We start from the raw sequence: 15,196 nt of genomic DNA, 5'->3' as shown, positions 1-15,196 counted from the left end.
GAATTTACAAATTTGTATCTTTTTAAAAAATAGGCGTGAATACCTATTGTTGTGTAATGAAAATTTAAATGTTATAAAGTAAACATTACTTATTATAATAAAAATTAACTCTTATGGTAAGAAGTTACGTTTATTATCGACAAATGATTATTGATAAATGTATGTGATACTCTTAAAAACTCAAATATTTAATGTAACTTTTTAAGAAAAAGATCTATAATAAAATCATAAGCTTTCGTTTTTTCCTTCCTTTCTTAGATCATGAATAAGAAACAACGTTAAGTTACAACTTATGCATGGTTTGTTCTCTTCTGTGGAAAGATACGGTGCATATTTAAGTTAGTTTAAACTTTAGTAGTGTAATTAAACAAGACAAATCACAATACGGTTGAAAATAAAAACTAATTTGCCATGGGTTACCCCGTATTACCATTTCATCAAGAATGACTAAAAGACTATTTTTTAACTATTTGTTTCTTGTTCGGAGTAATTTTCACAATCTTTCAATAGTATATATATATTTTTCTTTTAGATGATCACATCAAATATACCATAGTAAACCTTCATAGGCAAGTGTGGAAAAAGTGCACTTTGAGCAGAACATTCATAGGAACCGAGTCACAATAAATAGCAATACGATGAATTACACTCTATTTTCTAACAAAATGGGTCCAAACTTCCCTAACCCTAAGCTAACCCTCCCCTCCCCTATTTATTCCTATCTTACCTTATGTGAACAATGCCACATCCTGTGACAAAATAACTTGTTCTGCTTAAAGTACACTCTTACCGCAAGAGGTCAATGCTTGTGTGCATGTAGTCCCGAATTTAATCTTCATTGCTGATGCTTCTCTTAAACAAGAAACTTAGTAGTGGAACTATATTCCACTGTCTACCATCTCTTATATTCTCGTTACTGAATAGAGAACTATTCAATCTGTCAAATGTGTTTCTATACTGTTAAAAGGTAAAACTAATTATATCTACCATCCAACTTGGATTTCAATTCCCGTATTTAATAGGTTCTGTTAGTGACCTTAGATTGCACAATGGTACTACTCTCAATAAATTATAAAATTTTATAACTGCATTAATCCTTTATAAATTATTAATCATACATTACTTCTTGACTTAATGATTTAACTCCATTCTACATTAGTTACACTATAAACTTTACTCAAACACTAGCCACAAACATTAAACGACTAGTATGAACAAACTCTGACATAATAAACTAATAAACAAAACAACAAACTCTTTAGCAACCAGTTTCTATATCTTTTTCTATAGAATTCTAACATTGCCATAAATGCTTTTATGGCAAGTGTCATCCCACGTTTTTAAAGTTTACTTTCTAACATGTACAACATTATATTTTACTAATATGTGCAACACTTTTACGGTAATGTGCGTCACTATTAGGAGAACGTGTGCCAACGTTAGAAGACAAATAACAATATGTACTATGTGCTCCGTGACAGTGTATTTTCGTTTTACATACACAGTATATACGTAAATACACAATCTGTTCCAGTAGAGCGTCACATTTACGGTAATGTGTGTCACTATTAGGAGAACGTGTGCCAACGTTAGAAGACAAATGACAATAGATATTATGTGCTCTGTGGCAGTGTATTTTCGTTTTACATTTACAGTACATACATAAATACTCATCTGTTCCAGCCGAATGAAAAAAAAAAAAAAACTCAAAATAGATATTGGCAACAAACTGCATACTTTTCAGTGGCATAAAAAATTATATTTATCAGTTTTCTTGAAAAGTACTCATCAAAATTTACTCTCAATCATTTCATTTTGTTCAGCTTGGTGTGATCTATCGATTGCTGTATGTCTCATCTTTGGACAATATTATATAAGGTATGATCAAAAAGTGCGATGAATGTAGTTGCACAATACCATCTGTCGATGTTGTATGCATTTCGATTAGTAAGCCCGGTAGCCTAAACCTTTGGTACAGTCAGTGTCGAGTTTGAACGAGTTGTGATATGTTAGTTAGCTTCCAGAGCAGAAAATTGAGGACGTGTTAAGAATGTCTGTCGCGCGCTAACATTGTTTTGTTCTAAGCTGCAAAAAAGTGCCAAAGAAGCTCACGAAATGTCAGAAGCGGTGGTATTGAAGGCTGTTTGCAAGTGGTATGAGCGATTCAAAAGCGGCCAGGAGTCAGTTGAAAACGAACAATGATCGAGAAGTTCTTCGAGGTCAAAAATAGAAGAAAACGTACAAAAACTGGCACAAATGATTTGTTCAAACAGGCGAATGACTATTCGAGAGCTTTTCGAAGAACTAAACATCACGTATGAGTCCGTTGAAAACATTTTAACCGCCAATTAAATGGGCAAATGGCTTACTTCTTCACCACCACAAAAACGCGCCATGCCACACGTTGGTTTTGATCCACAAGTTTTTGGCCGAAAAAATATTCTTGTCTGTCCACATTCGCTGTGCTCTCCAAATATAGCACCGTACGACTTCTGGCTCTTCCCAAAAATTAAAATTGTGCTTAAAGGAAAACGTTTTGACTCTATTTCTAACACTGACATGCCCACGACAGAGCAGAGGAACGCCCCTCCAAAAGAAGCCTTCCAGAAATACTTCCAGTCATGGATTCAGCGTTGGGATAAGTGCATTGCTAGCCAAGGACAGTACTTTGAAGTAGATTAAACCCAATTATATGTAGTCTTATTACTTTGTTTCTAATAAAATTATTCACCATATTTTTGATCACACCTCCTATAGTTAAACAAAATTTAAAATTTAACAGTTAATGCCAATTTGGGTCTATAATCTCCTTAACAATACTAGGTACTGTCATCTTGCCAGTGTCATAATGATAAGCGTGATAAGGAAATATACTTCATATATCACTTCCAAGTTAATAGGTTGGTGTAGTGATCATACATTAAGTTTTAGGTTTAGATAAACATTCGTTCTCCTCGATTTTTCTCAAAAAGTACACATGAGGATTTACGCTCATCCATACCATTTTATTCAGGTTAATAAGGTCTATCGACTGATATACGTGTCTCAGCTTTTGACAACTGTTTTTTGTTAGATGCTGATAATATTGTAGAAATTCATGTAATGATCAGCGATTCATGAGCCTTATCTTAAATAAATTGAACAGACCTTTTCTCTTACATAATGTGTTATTTAGTTGCTAATAAAACTTATACCCTTCTCTTAAGAGTTTTTTTTGAAAAACTTCATATTTAATTGAGAAATTTGAATGGAGGATTACTTTCTCCCTACATCAAGAAAAGAAATGTATTAGTCAATTCGTTTAGAGGTTTAAGGTAAAAAATAAATATAAAGGCAAGTTATACACTTTTATTGAGAATTGTATATGATGAACAGGGAACACCGTAGCCTAGTGGTAGAGCGATGGACTCATATCCGCGTGGTGCCGGGTTTGATTTCCAGCCGGTGCTTCCCCAATTTTTGCCGTCCACCCAGGGTTGTGAGGCACACTGGGGAGTCACGTGAAAACAAGATGTGACAGCCACTAGGTCTAGAAAGCTTCTGATGCACCTGTTAGGGACCTGACCACGTGTTCGCCGCTAGGCTCGACGTAGTTCAGCCAATCGCTAACAGATGGCACCGAAGCAGGCTTAAAATGGCTCACAAATGGGCCAATACGCTAAGTGGTTTTGTTTTTGGTATATGATGAGCACTATATTTAACAAACCTTTACGCAAGATACTCATGTTTATTTATTTTAATAATCCATATTACATCATTAAAATGGTTTTGCCTAAAATTCTTCTTCATATGGTATACATACACACATACATATCTGTAAAATTTTCCGTATGGATATTCTGCCAAAATGAGAAAATCAGTAAACTTTTAGTGCACGCGTTATGAGGTAATAATTAAGTTTTAATTAATATACGTAGAAAGCCTAAGCAAAGTCGAAGAGTAAGAAAACTAACGAATTCATTCTATTATCACGTAATAATGAAATTTCTGTTGATATAGAAATTATAACAAAGCTGCAAGATCGGATAACTGTAGCAAAATTTACTGCATTACGAAGTAATAATTAAGTTTCAGATGATAATCAAAATTTTATGCGTTAACAGATATTAATTACGTTTTAGTTGATATCGAAATGGAAGCAAATCCGCTAAAGGAAGAATGTTTAAAATGTAATATACAATAATAACTTTTAAAAATACTTTTAACTAATTTTCCCTTATCATATTTATGTCAGAGAGATGCTATGATTACAAAGTTATGTTCAAAATGTATCTAATTGCTCAGGCCCTATTCAATACAACATTCCGATCTTTGTTAATTATGACTAAAGAAAGCACTGTATACCATAACCATCCACTTCTCGACAATTGGGCTTGCAAGTTGTAGGGTTGGATTATGTAGGCGCGTTCAGCAGTGCTAGCTAATTTTGTAATGTAGAAGAAGATCAAATTGACTTCCGAGTTTTGCAAAAGTCAATTGAGGCTGTTGCTAGAGAATTACAGAAACTAGTAGACAACGCTGATATTTAAATGTAAATATTAGCATTCTATACAATTTGTATTATTCTATTGTGTCCACCAAAGCTTGTTTCAGCAAAATCGACCATTAATTAATAAAATTATTAGGTACTTTAAGAGATAGTTAGGTTTTCAATTGCTCTGTAGAATGGATAACACAGATGTATGAAGCGATACATTGTGTCTTTGGTGATACGAATAGACAGATTAATCAAGCTTACCAATCTCAGTGGAGTTATACTATTGAAAATAATGTGAAAATAAATTTTAAAGCGCGCCCTACTGGCATCATTTTCCAAACTCATCTTAGCATAGTTAATAGAGAGCTTGAGTATGGACTTGTAGAAATCTATATTGTCATAAACGAAATTTATTGCACCCTTCGTCGTGACTTCTGTGTGAGGGAAAGAGAAAGAAACACTTTGATTTAATAACCCACGAAGAGTGAAAAAGTAAATGACTGGAGCGAGACTCGAACCCGGGACCTCCGGCATACCGTGCTGATGCGTTAACCATTATACCATCCAGTTCACTTCCAAAAACAATCACACACTCTCTCACTCGTAATGGTTAATGCAGTGGCATGGTATGCTGGAGATCTTGGGTTTGAGTTGCGGTCCAGTCATTCACTTTTGCACTCTTTGTGTGTTATTGAATTCGCATCAACAGAGGATCTGTAAGAGGATGTGTAAACGTAAGTTTAAATCGGTTGTTTTTCTCCTTTCATTAATATATATGACACTTTGATTTGTTTATTTTTTACAGCCATTGGCTAGTAGATATTGCTTGTAAGATCTCAGAATATATATGTATATTAACTTGGTACTAGAATTAGATCTTTATCTGTAATCACGTACAAAAGTTACCAGATAGAAATTTTTTGAGTAGAAGCGAGGGAATGTAGACTTCATCACTTTTGTTGTGGAAACAAAAGTGGACTGTTGGTCCATTTTCCCTGTAGTTTGGACGCACTTGGCTACAGATTTATATTTAGCAATAATGATTATACCTATGCATATCAGATTTAATAAGCCAATTACGAAGTTCTTGGCGTACAAGTAGAATACATTCTTCTGTGAAGATTTTGAAGAAATTGAAGATTTAACAAATGCACACAATACCAAACACTATTGAACATAAGGTGGCAAATTGAACATCTCTTACACAAGTTCTATTAAAAACTACCAACGAATGACAATTCTGGATGTCAGTGAAACGCTTGGGATAGAATAGAAATTTTCAAACAACCATTTCACAAAGTTGGAGTAAGCTTCAGTTCTCATGGAGCAATTTGGACTAATATTCGTGCCTTGAAATGCAATAATTAACACTTGCATAAGAGTTCTAGTCATCAATCTAATTAAAGTCAATTATTATGTATTCTAGACTCCTGTGCAGTGTAGAATAAGTCTACATAATCTAATAGTAGCATATTAATTTCACAACAACGAGAGTTGAAACTGTACAGATAAAATTAAAATGAGTAATTTATCTAATAAGTGAAATGAAAAGATAAATGATACAGAATGGAAACTAAATAATATTTAAAAAATTATTATTGAGTAATATTTACTAGGACTGAAGTAACGGCATGATATTTCAACTGGTTTTGTTTTTCTGTTTGACAATCTAACGTTAAAAACGTTATTTTCTGCTAACTGAATTGGCTGATTAATTAATAAAGATATAGCAAGTCTAGTACTAGAAGACTGCAAAACTAATACAGTACTTAATGAGATACGAGAAAAATAGTTTACTGACAGTACTTAAGTACAAAATAAGTACTGGCAGTATAATTTAGTCATCTGGTTTAATACATAACAAGATTAGGCACACTTTTATTGGCGTGTTGATTATGTTACACGTACATAAAGCGAAATACAATATTTAGTGCTAAATAAATAAATAAATAAATAAAGCATATCAATGTTAGTAAGAATCAATTGTATAAATCGTCGTCTGTATTTTTGGCAGTATAAATGCTTCTTAGTGTTTATTATTTTGATTACTTTCTTCCACTTCATTTCTTCTGATATTCTTCGTATTCGTTATTTGATACTTATCTTCCATTTCATTTCTACTTACCTTCTTTGTATTCACTATTTGAAACCTTTCTTCCATTTCATTTTCTCTGATATTTTTTGTATTCACTATTTGATTTTCTTTTTCCACTTCATTTCTCTTAATATTTCTTGTCTTACATTTGCACTGCAAATAATATGTTCTATAATCTTTTCCTTAAACTTTTCCTAGGATGATCTTTCTACCATATTTTTTCTTGTTTTATTTCCTTATCATCCTCTATTAACATAATATAACATATATATATATATATTATCTTGTTTCTTCCCTCTTCTTTCTCTGTGTGTGTATGTATGTTTCTTAAGTTATGATTAAGAAATTCGATACCTTGGAATGAGCATTATATATATAAAATTATGTTGTTAAAAGATACTTTTAACAGCATATTTGCACAGTCATATTATTAAACAAAGCATGATAAGGCTTACACATTCTAGCACAGCTGTGAACCAAAAGCTTTTTTATGGAGCACATATGACTAGAGTCTTAAACATAAACGCACTTTGTATTTTACCAATATTACTTTTGCATTAAAAATAATTTCCTTTGCTTCTAATACATTTTAAAATTACTTTTTCTATATTTTTTAAAAACAAATATCTTACTGGTTTCTATCTTACAAATAGCTCGGTTTTACCCGTAATTAGTTTACATTATATATATATATATATATATATATATTCCAAGTTGGAAGTTATATTAATTATTTTGATCTTTTGATCTTTTAAATCTCGCATATCTAATGTTCGGTAAATAAATGCAGCAAATAACATCTTTGTAGTCATTCGTTAAAATTTGGGAAATGTTTATCACAATTCTTAGTAGACATCATAACATGTACAAGAAATTATAACTTCGTTTTTTTTTTTTTTTTTTTTTATGTTACTCTTCGAAAACTGTTATTAATATGTACAACTAAAACAGATATGGACTTCCTTTTGACTATATGATTAGCGTACGCGCCTTTAATGTGGAAGGTCCCGGTTTGATTCCTGGTGGGACGTCATTTTATTCGGATTCTATGTTAAGCTGCACATCTACGTCCCATATAGCCTTGATGCTGAACGGGTAATTAAACTCCAAATCGACTAACTGGAATAGATTTGATGTTAATATATTATGTAATATTCTAATAAAACAATCTAAATTCATGATTACTTTCATCATGGCCACATAAATGGGCAGGATTGATCACGTTCAAATTTCATAATACCAAAAGTCTGTAACCTCAAGAGTGTTTCAATACACTCGAAAACATTGTTTAACTGTTTCCAAATGCACTTGTGTATGTTATCTACAAGCTTGCACTTTAGCTCATCACACAGAGAAGTTAAGAGCAATATTAGGAACACGTTTCCTTTAGAAACGAATACATCAGTACATTTCAAAACACCATTATTGATGAGGAGATATTGTATTCCGCAATGTAACGTATATATATATCATCATCTACATATATTAGTCTTTAATAGAGAAGTGACACATCTCAAAATCGCTTACTTTTCAGGAAAATGATTGGAATATTTGCATTTGCTATGGTTAACAAGGAAGGACAAATGACACAATTGCTTCATTGATGTGTATCCTTACTGCAGTCATTTTCAAGCATAAGCTTCGTAGGTGTGAGGAGCATTTTCAACATCACATCTTAATAAAGGCCATTTTTAAGTTATGTCGCTTTTCTGTTAAAGAAGAGATAGATGTATATAGTGATTTAAACCAGATTTGTTAGATAAAATCTGCACTTATATATATATAACTTATACATTGAGGTTATGTGAAGAAAAAATAATTTATATTTAGAGTTGAAATTCAAAAGCTTTTGTAAATTTACTTCAATTAAAAATAAATATCCTCTGAAAGTTCGCGATGATTTCGTTTCCTGGTTAATATTTGATAACCGTGGTGGGCATGAGGGAAGAAAATATCGACTACCTAGCTTCCTACATTTTTGTTTTGAATAGTTTCAAATTGTAATGCTAATAGTTATACTCTTTAAGTTAATTTATACTTCGCAAAGTACGTTAATTTGTAATTTTCAATTATGTATCAGTTATGTATGTGTTGGTATGATTTGTTTTCTAGGATCCAATGAGGGGGTACAGAGACGACAGGAGAGGTGGTAGAGGCCACCCAGGATGGGACCATCATCGTGGAAGAGGACCGCCTCCCCCGAGAGATTATCGTGGTGGCCCTGGCCAAGATTGGGGTCCTGAAGGTCCACCTCATCGCCGCCCTGGCCCTCCTCCACCAGGTGGGCATGGGCCAGGTGGCCCAGACATGGGACCAGGTCACGAGCACGATAGGCACGGACCACCGCCGCCAGGAGGAGATAGACACGGAGGAAGACCAGAAGATGTTGAGCCGAAGACGACTGCTCCAGGAGAAGCGCAGCCAGGAACTACTCAACCGTCAACCACTGCCCCTGCAACTAATACCACAACAGCTGCTGCTCAATCCAAAACAGCACCCAGTAAACCATTGAAAGGTGTACCCGCAGTTGTCCCTGATTTTGTTATTCCTAACAAAGAATCTCCAACAGCCCCTGCTCCCCCAACTAGCTTTGCTCCCAAATTGCCCGAAGCGCCTAATTTTATGCAGAAGTTCTCGGAAATCACAGGCGGTGGTGAGACATCTGTTGATAATATTATTTCCAAAGGTAAAGAACTAATCTTTAAAAAATTTGGCTTGGGGGACTAGCGATAATTTTGAGTAAAAGAAACAAATGCTATAAAAGAGCTGACTTTTCTGTTTTCGTTATCTCGGGAGCAATCAACCACTACTTGATAGGGATTAAAAAAAAAGAACAGTACATATCATTGATGAACTGTGGTTACTATTCATGTTCTAATAGCACACGTAGTTGGAGGCCAATTGCAGTCAGGGCTGAATATGAAGTGAAGAATGTTGCTCTTACCTGGTGGTTGGTTTTCTATGCTGCAGTTCTTGGGAATAAAAAAAGAAACCGAATTCGCCTTACTTCACGAAAAAAATTTTGTTTATTACAAAGTTAGCACCAAAGGAAACTTTTTTGTTTGTTTTTCTCACACACTCACATGTGGTCAATTAGCATATATATATTTATTTTGTTTTCCACAATCTTTGTTGTTGTTGTTTGATGATCATAATTTGGGACTGATATAATTAATGTGACACATTATAAAAAAACGTACGTAATAAGGAAAGTGAGAGAGATTAAGGTGAAAAATGTTTTTATTGGACCATCTATTATTAACTATTGAGGTACTACTTCAAATTTCGTTATCAAGGAAGAAAAATTCAAGCTTTGAACTATTATCTCTAATGAATGTATAATTGCATTTGTCACAAGATGTAAGTGCTAATCTTATCATACTATCTTTCCAAACATTCCAAGTAATAATAATAATAATCATAATAATAATAGTTTCTAAAATATAAAGGAAGAATACGAAATTTATGTATAACAGTAAGTTAATGAATTTGAAAAAAAAGAAAGAAAAAAAGAGTTTTTAACTCTAACATGACAACAGTTAATATAATATAACTAAGGAAAAAGAAAAAAGAAAACCCAATAGTTATACATCATATATAATAATAATACTGCGTATGTATACATGTAATATATATAAATATACATATATACTCAATAAGTGTTTTACCTGGATTTGGCTTTAATTAAGTCACCATAAATTATACAAGTTTTATAAAAATCATATAGTAATGGAAGTACAATACTGAAAGCACAAATCTTGGAATTTGCGAGTGGACATTGAATTTAGCTTATGAACGCCAGTAAATGTTTCGTAATGATCCATTGCTTGAGGATTTGTGTCTTGGGAAAAAAAAGTAATTAAAAAAAATGTGTCCCTATTTCATAAATCAAATATCATATGCCTTTATCTCATATATCAGTGAATGGTGAAACTTTGAATAAAGAAAAAAAACTCATTATATTATCTTGCATGAAACCAGGTGGTGCTCTTGTTTTTTTGTACTTTTTCTTCATTGCTGAAATGAAATGAAACACTCAAATTGTACATTTCTATATATGAAAAATGACTTCCTTCCTTCATTCCCGTAACGCACCTAATACTACTCTCTATCTCGATCTCAATCTGTCTATCGTGTAGCATGTTCCCTCTTTTCTAGCTTATTGTCTGACTATCCCAATTATATCACACAGTTAGAATCCTATTTATTATTTATATGTATAAAAGAATATATATATATATATCTAAAAAATAAAGATAAAAATGACAGAAATTAATAGCACGACAAAACCATTAGTCGGATCGTAGAGATGGCGTTGGTGTCGTTTTCTGGTAATGTAAGCTGTAGCTCTGTCTGTACTACTACTACTACTACTTGACGCATCGTTGCCAGCCAGTCAAAAAAAAGTCAGAATATTGCAAATTAATGGGAAAAATGCTGTGTTGTGATTATATGTTTGTGTAATAATAACATGCTGTGGTTGAGCAACGCTCTAGGTATGATACAAAATATGGCATCTGTGCTCGTAGTTCTGCATTAGGGCGCTCCGACTAATTGCTTTGTCGAGCTGTGTTGTTTGAATTTTATGTTCCTGTGATGCGACCACTCAATTTTCTCCTGGAACCACTAGCCAGGAGCAACAAGATTTTGTTCAAGGTGCATGTGATTAACAAAAAATTATATATAAATATATATATATAATTATATATATAAGAAACAAGTATATACATATTATATAGTACCCAACCTCATTTGGAAACGTAGCCATTTTTTTGTCATCCTATGTAACACTATTGTTGCCTGTTTTGATTCAACTTTTCATGTGCCTTTCTTTGTAATTTCAGTCACATTTCTATGTAAATATTTCTCATAAATCATAAACCATTCAATATTTGTTGTATACTGCCTGAAGAATTAAAAAGGGAAAAAGAGAAAAAATATATTGATTGTGGCATTCTGTTTTTTTTTATTATTAAAAAAAGAAGAAAAACAAAAGTCCCTCCTGAATGCTGACATAAACTTGAAATCTCTAACTATGTAAGTGTTGGCATTTATATATATATCTAAAAAAAATCTTCGTGCCAACTTCACCGATAAATTTGCAATGTGAATATTTCAGCATTTATCATATTGAAAAAAAAAACTCGTAATTGAAACAAATCTTTGAATGAAAGTTTATTACTTTCAGATTTTTGTACCAAGTAGTAGAGATGAAAGCAAAATAATAAAAAAGCGACTGTCTTTTACGCTGTTTTTCTCCGTGAGATCTGATTTTTAACATTAGCGAAAAAAAACGTGTTTATCGTACTTTCAGTTGCTCAGCTCAGTTCATTTTTTTTTTAAAAAAAGAAAATATGAGAGCAACATGTATTATTATCTTGGGATATTGAATTTCTTTATTTTTGTTGGCAAATTGCAGTATCCCATATACTTTGACCTGGTCCATTTGTTGTGGATAAATAAATAAACAAACAAACAAATAAATAAATAAAGAAATAAAGCAAAATCTGGATTTAAATGTGTGACTTTTGTTGTACAGTCCGACTGAAGATTTAAAGCAAAAATCTATATATATACATATATATATATATATAATGCCTACTGGTTGTTAAGTTTCATGTCTACAGTGGAAGTTTGAATTGATTATTTGTAAATGTTTTTTGTACAAAGTCATTCACTGGCTTAAACGCCAACTAAGAAAAGAAATAAATAAAAAGAGTCTCGATGTTAATAATAAAATATGTTAATGTTATATGATTATTTTTTTCATGAACCCTTGAACAACTTTACAAGGCTGTGCATTCATGTCAACTTTACGTAGATTTCCTATACTAATAAAAATGGACAAATTTAAGATTGACTGACTATGGTTTTTATTCGGTTTACCTATTTTTTTTACTTAAGAATCAGATTTGCTCTTTTAGGATTTAAATAATGTTTGTTGTGTTTAAGTACCGCAGTCAGTGAGCCAACACCAGTTTCTTTCCTTATCCTGCTCTGTAGATTGTAGAATCTACCTTCTTCGCCACATGTCTTAGTTTATTCTCTTTCTTGTCAAAATACCCAGGTAACTATATCCCCTCTTTGTCAGTCATTATGATTACGTTCTAGGCTTGAGAAAATAATCACTTCACATACGCAACCCTTGTTTATCCACAAGAACTTTGTTATCAGTATGTTTCAATATTGGTCACAGTATCCTTAAGAATGTAGTTTCTTTTATCAGAATATGACTACATATCAGTAAGAAAATTTTCCTTTATGAGAAATTGATGCGAACACCTTGAATTGATACGAAGAATAATCTTAAAAAATCTAAATTGCTACCTCAAGCTTTTGTTTGAAAACCCTTTAAACTTCAACAACAAAACTCAAGAAGATATTTCATAAGTCCTTACTGATGTAATCTGAGATAAATATAATAATAATAGTAATAATATAATGGGGCACCCATACGAAATTCAGCAGCTCGCAACATTTCTTCCTGAAAGCAGGAACTATTGAATCTACCCACATATTGAAATGATTCAGACAATAAGTCATTTAAACTTGGTGTGATAAAAGAACCTTACTAGAATGTTTGAAAACTTATAGAAGAATTGTTAATTTAATTGTAACGTTGCTTGGATGATTTTTTCTATTTACTTCTGATTCTACCTTAATTCTTTACTTTGTTCTTCTGTTTTATAGTTTGAAGAACTCTGGAAATGAAAAATTTGGGTCAATAATATTTAGAAGAATATTCCCATCAGTTTTGCAATTTCTGTGCATTCACTATAACATATCAAATATCTTAAGTAGAATTATTGAAGTATATATCACAAAATGATATTGAGTTATTGTTGCTGCTATGAATTCTTTACAATAGCAGCTGCAGTGAGTTTGACATCAATACTGAATACTACGGAAAGTCTTAATTTTAAACAAAATGTGTAAAAATAAAAGCAGGTCCTTTTTTAAATATTAATTGAAGCGGTTGGTGACAGAAGGACCTATCCCAATCCTACTCAGAAGTTTTTTTCATGCATTATATGAAAGTTAGTACAATCTATTATATGTAATTTGAACTTCGTTATTGTGGTATATCCCAAACCTTGTCTAATTTTCTATCTAAAATTTGTAGAAGCGTGCGTTCGATACATTTCTTGGAGGACCTATCACTCACTGTCTTAGGTGGGACACAATCCTCTTTTTCATTTGCTATAGAGGCATGATCTTGCTTAGGTCCAATCACAGATCTTGTTGTTCAGAAGTGTTGCTTTAGTAGTAGTAGTAGTAATAATAAAAAACATGGCTGATATTGCAGATAATGTTATATCAAATGCAATGAATAGCATTAAAAATATTGAGAACATGTACATTTTGCTCTACCATCAATGCGTTACAGTAATTGTTGTGTTAGGTATTGGAAACGTTTAGACACCACAAGGAAACGATTACTATATGATCCAAAAATATGTATTAAGATTGCAAACAACTTCTTTCATATTGTACATTCAATAACTTCTAGTGAGACTTTCAAGTAGTGTATTTTCAAAAGGAAAAAATTTCACCTCTAATTTTTTTGCTAAATTTACCTTTAACGGTTTTGAATCTATGAGATGACCCTGTCGGATTACGCGATAGGGTTTATGCAAACGGGCATGTTTTTGGTAGAAATCAGAATGTAAAATTAGTTGTGCCTATGAAAGAATATATTCACCTCGTTCATTCAATTCTACTGTAAGATTAGCAATTGTGAAACATTTCATCCCAAACGCTAAAGGTCAATAATTCATATTGAAAAAAACATTAAAGGTCAATTAAAAAAAAGTAGATGGAAACGCTCTCTTTCGAAAATAAGCTCCTTGGTTTTTTGAAACTTGAATATATTGCCATGAGTTCCTTACTGTAGGTTAATTTCCTTTAATAAATTACATGAATATTTGATCTTTCCAGAGGTATTTAATGTCTCATTCGGAAACAAAAGAGATCAGTTCGTTCAGGAAACCTTAACTATTTTCTTTTTCTCTCGAGAAGACGTAAATGTGGGATAGCTCTTCTCCCACCAGTCCTTGAATTAAATCGACGACTGTAGATTGAAATATGTTGAGTTGATTTTGAATTTAAATGTCCCTTTTAGCAGCGGGACCTACTGATTAATGTGGAATCCAAACTACATGAGTTCCCGCCGGGAATCGAAGCCGGGTCTCCGATGCCAAAGGCGCGTAGGCTAACCGCTTAGCCACGAAGGAACTCTGTAGATAGAAATATACATTACAGTGGCATCATTAGAGTTGGTGTCATACTCCTCCATTTCCCTTAATGGACCTGCTCACCTCCTAGAGCATACAAATCCTTAGCATTCTTTTTAAATCGTTACGTACTAGCAACTTTCGATTATATCAATTTTCTTTCCTGACCTTTTAAAGCTGGAAATTTGTCAATTGTTTCGTCGAAATTAATGTTTTTGTTGAACTCCTTTCCATTGATAGTACGGTAAAACTCGATATTCCATAGTGAATACCACAGAGTTTATAAATTAAATTATTGAAAGCTTTTCTCACATAAAACCACGAACAAAGAAATGTGACAATCAACTCATAAAATTACCTTGCAATAATCTACCCTTTTCTTTTCATACC

General features: G+C 32.6%; 1 protein-coding gene across 9 annotated transcripts in view; it reads left to right on the top strand.

Annotated features, from left to right (window-relative positions):
• The window catches only part of Rbp (RIMS binding protein), a 591,180-nt gene extending 578,748 nt beyond the window's left edge, over positions 1–12,432 (top strand). For 8 of the 9 annotated variants that reach the window (XM_081768676.1, XM_081768673.1, XM_081768675.1 and 5 more), the window contains one exon: positions 8,685–12,432. In XM_081768676.1, coding sequence (XP_081624802.1) covers positions 8,685–9,299 — 615 coding nt within the window. In that variant the 3' untranslated portion in view covers positions 9,300–12,432. The remainder of the gene's footprint in view (positions 1–8,684) is intronic. The other variant, XM_081768677.1, reaches the window with a different exon arrangement.
• The last annotated feature ends 2,764 nt before the right edge of the window (positions 12,433–15,196 follow it).

The sequence above is a fragment of the Thermobia domestica genome, chromosome 8 (assembly GCF_964235325.1).
Source record: "Thermobia domestica chromosome 8, izTheDome1.hap1.1, whole genome shotgun sequence".
NCBI lineage: Eukaryota > Metazoa > Arthropoda > Insecta > Zygentoma > Lepismatidae > Thermobia > Thermobia domestica.
The sequence above is the reverse complement of the archived record's forward strand: the minus strand, read 5'-3'. Positions and strand labels throughout refer to the sequence as shown.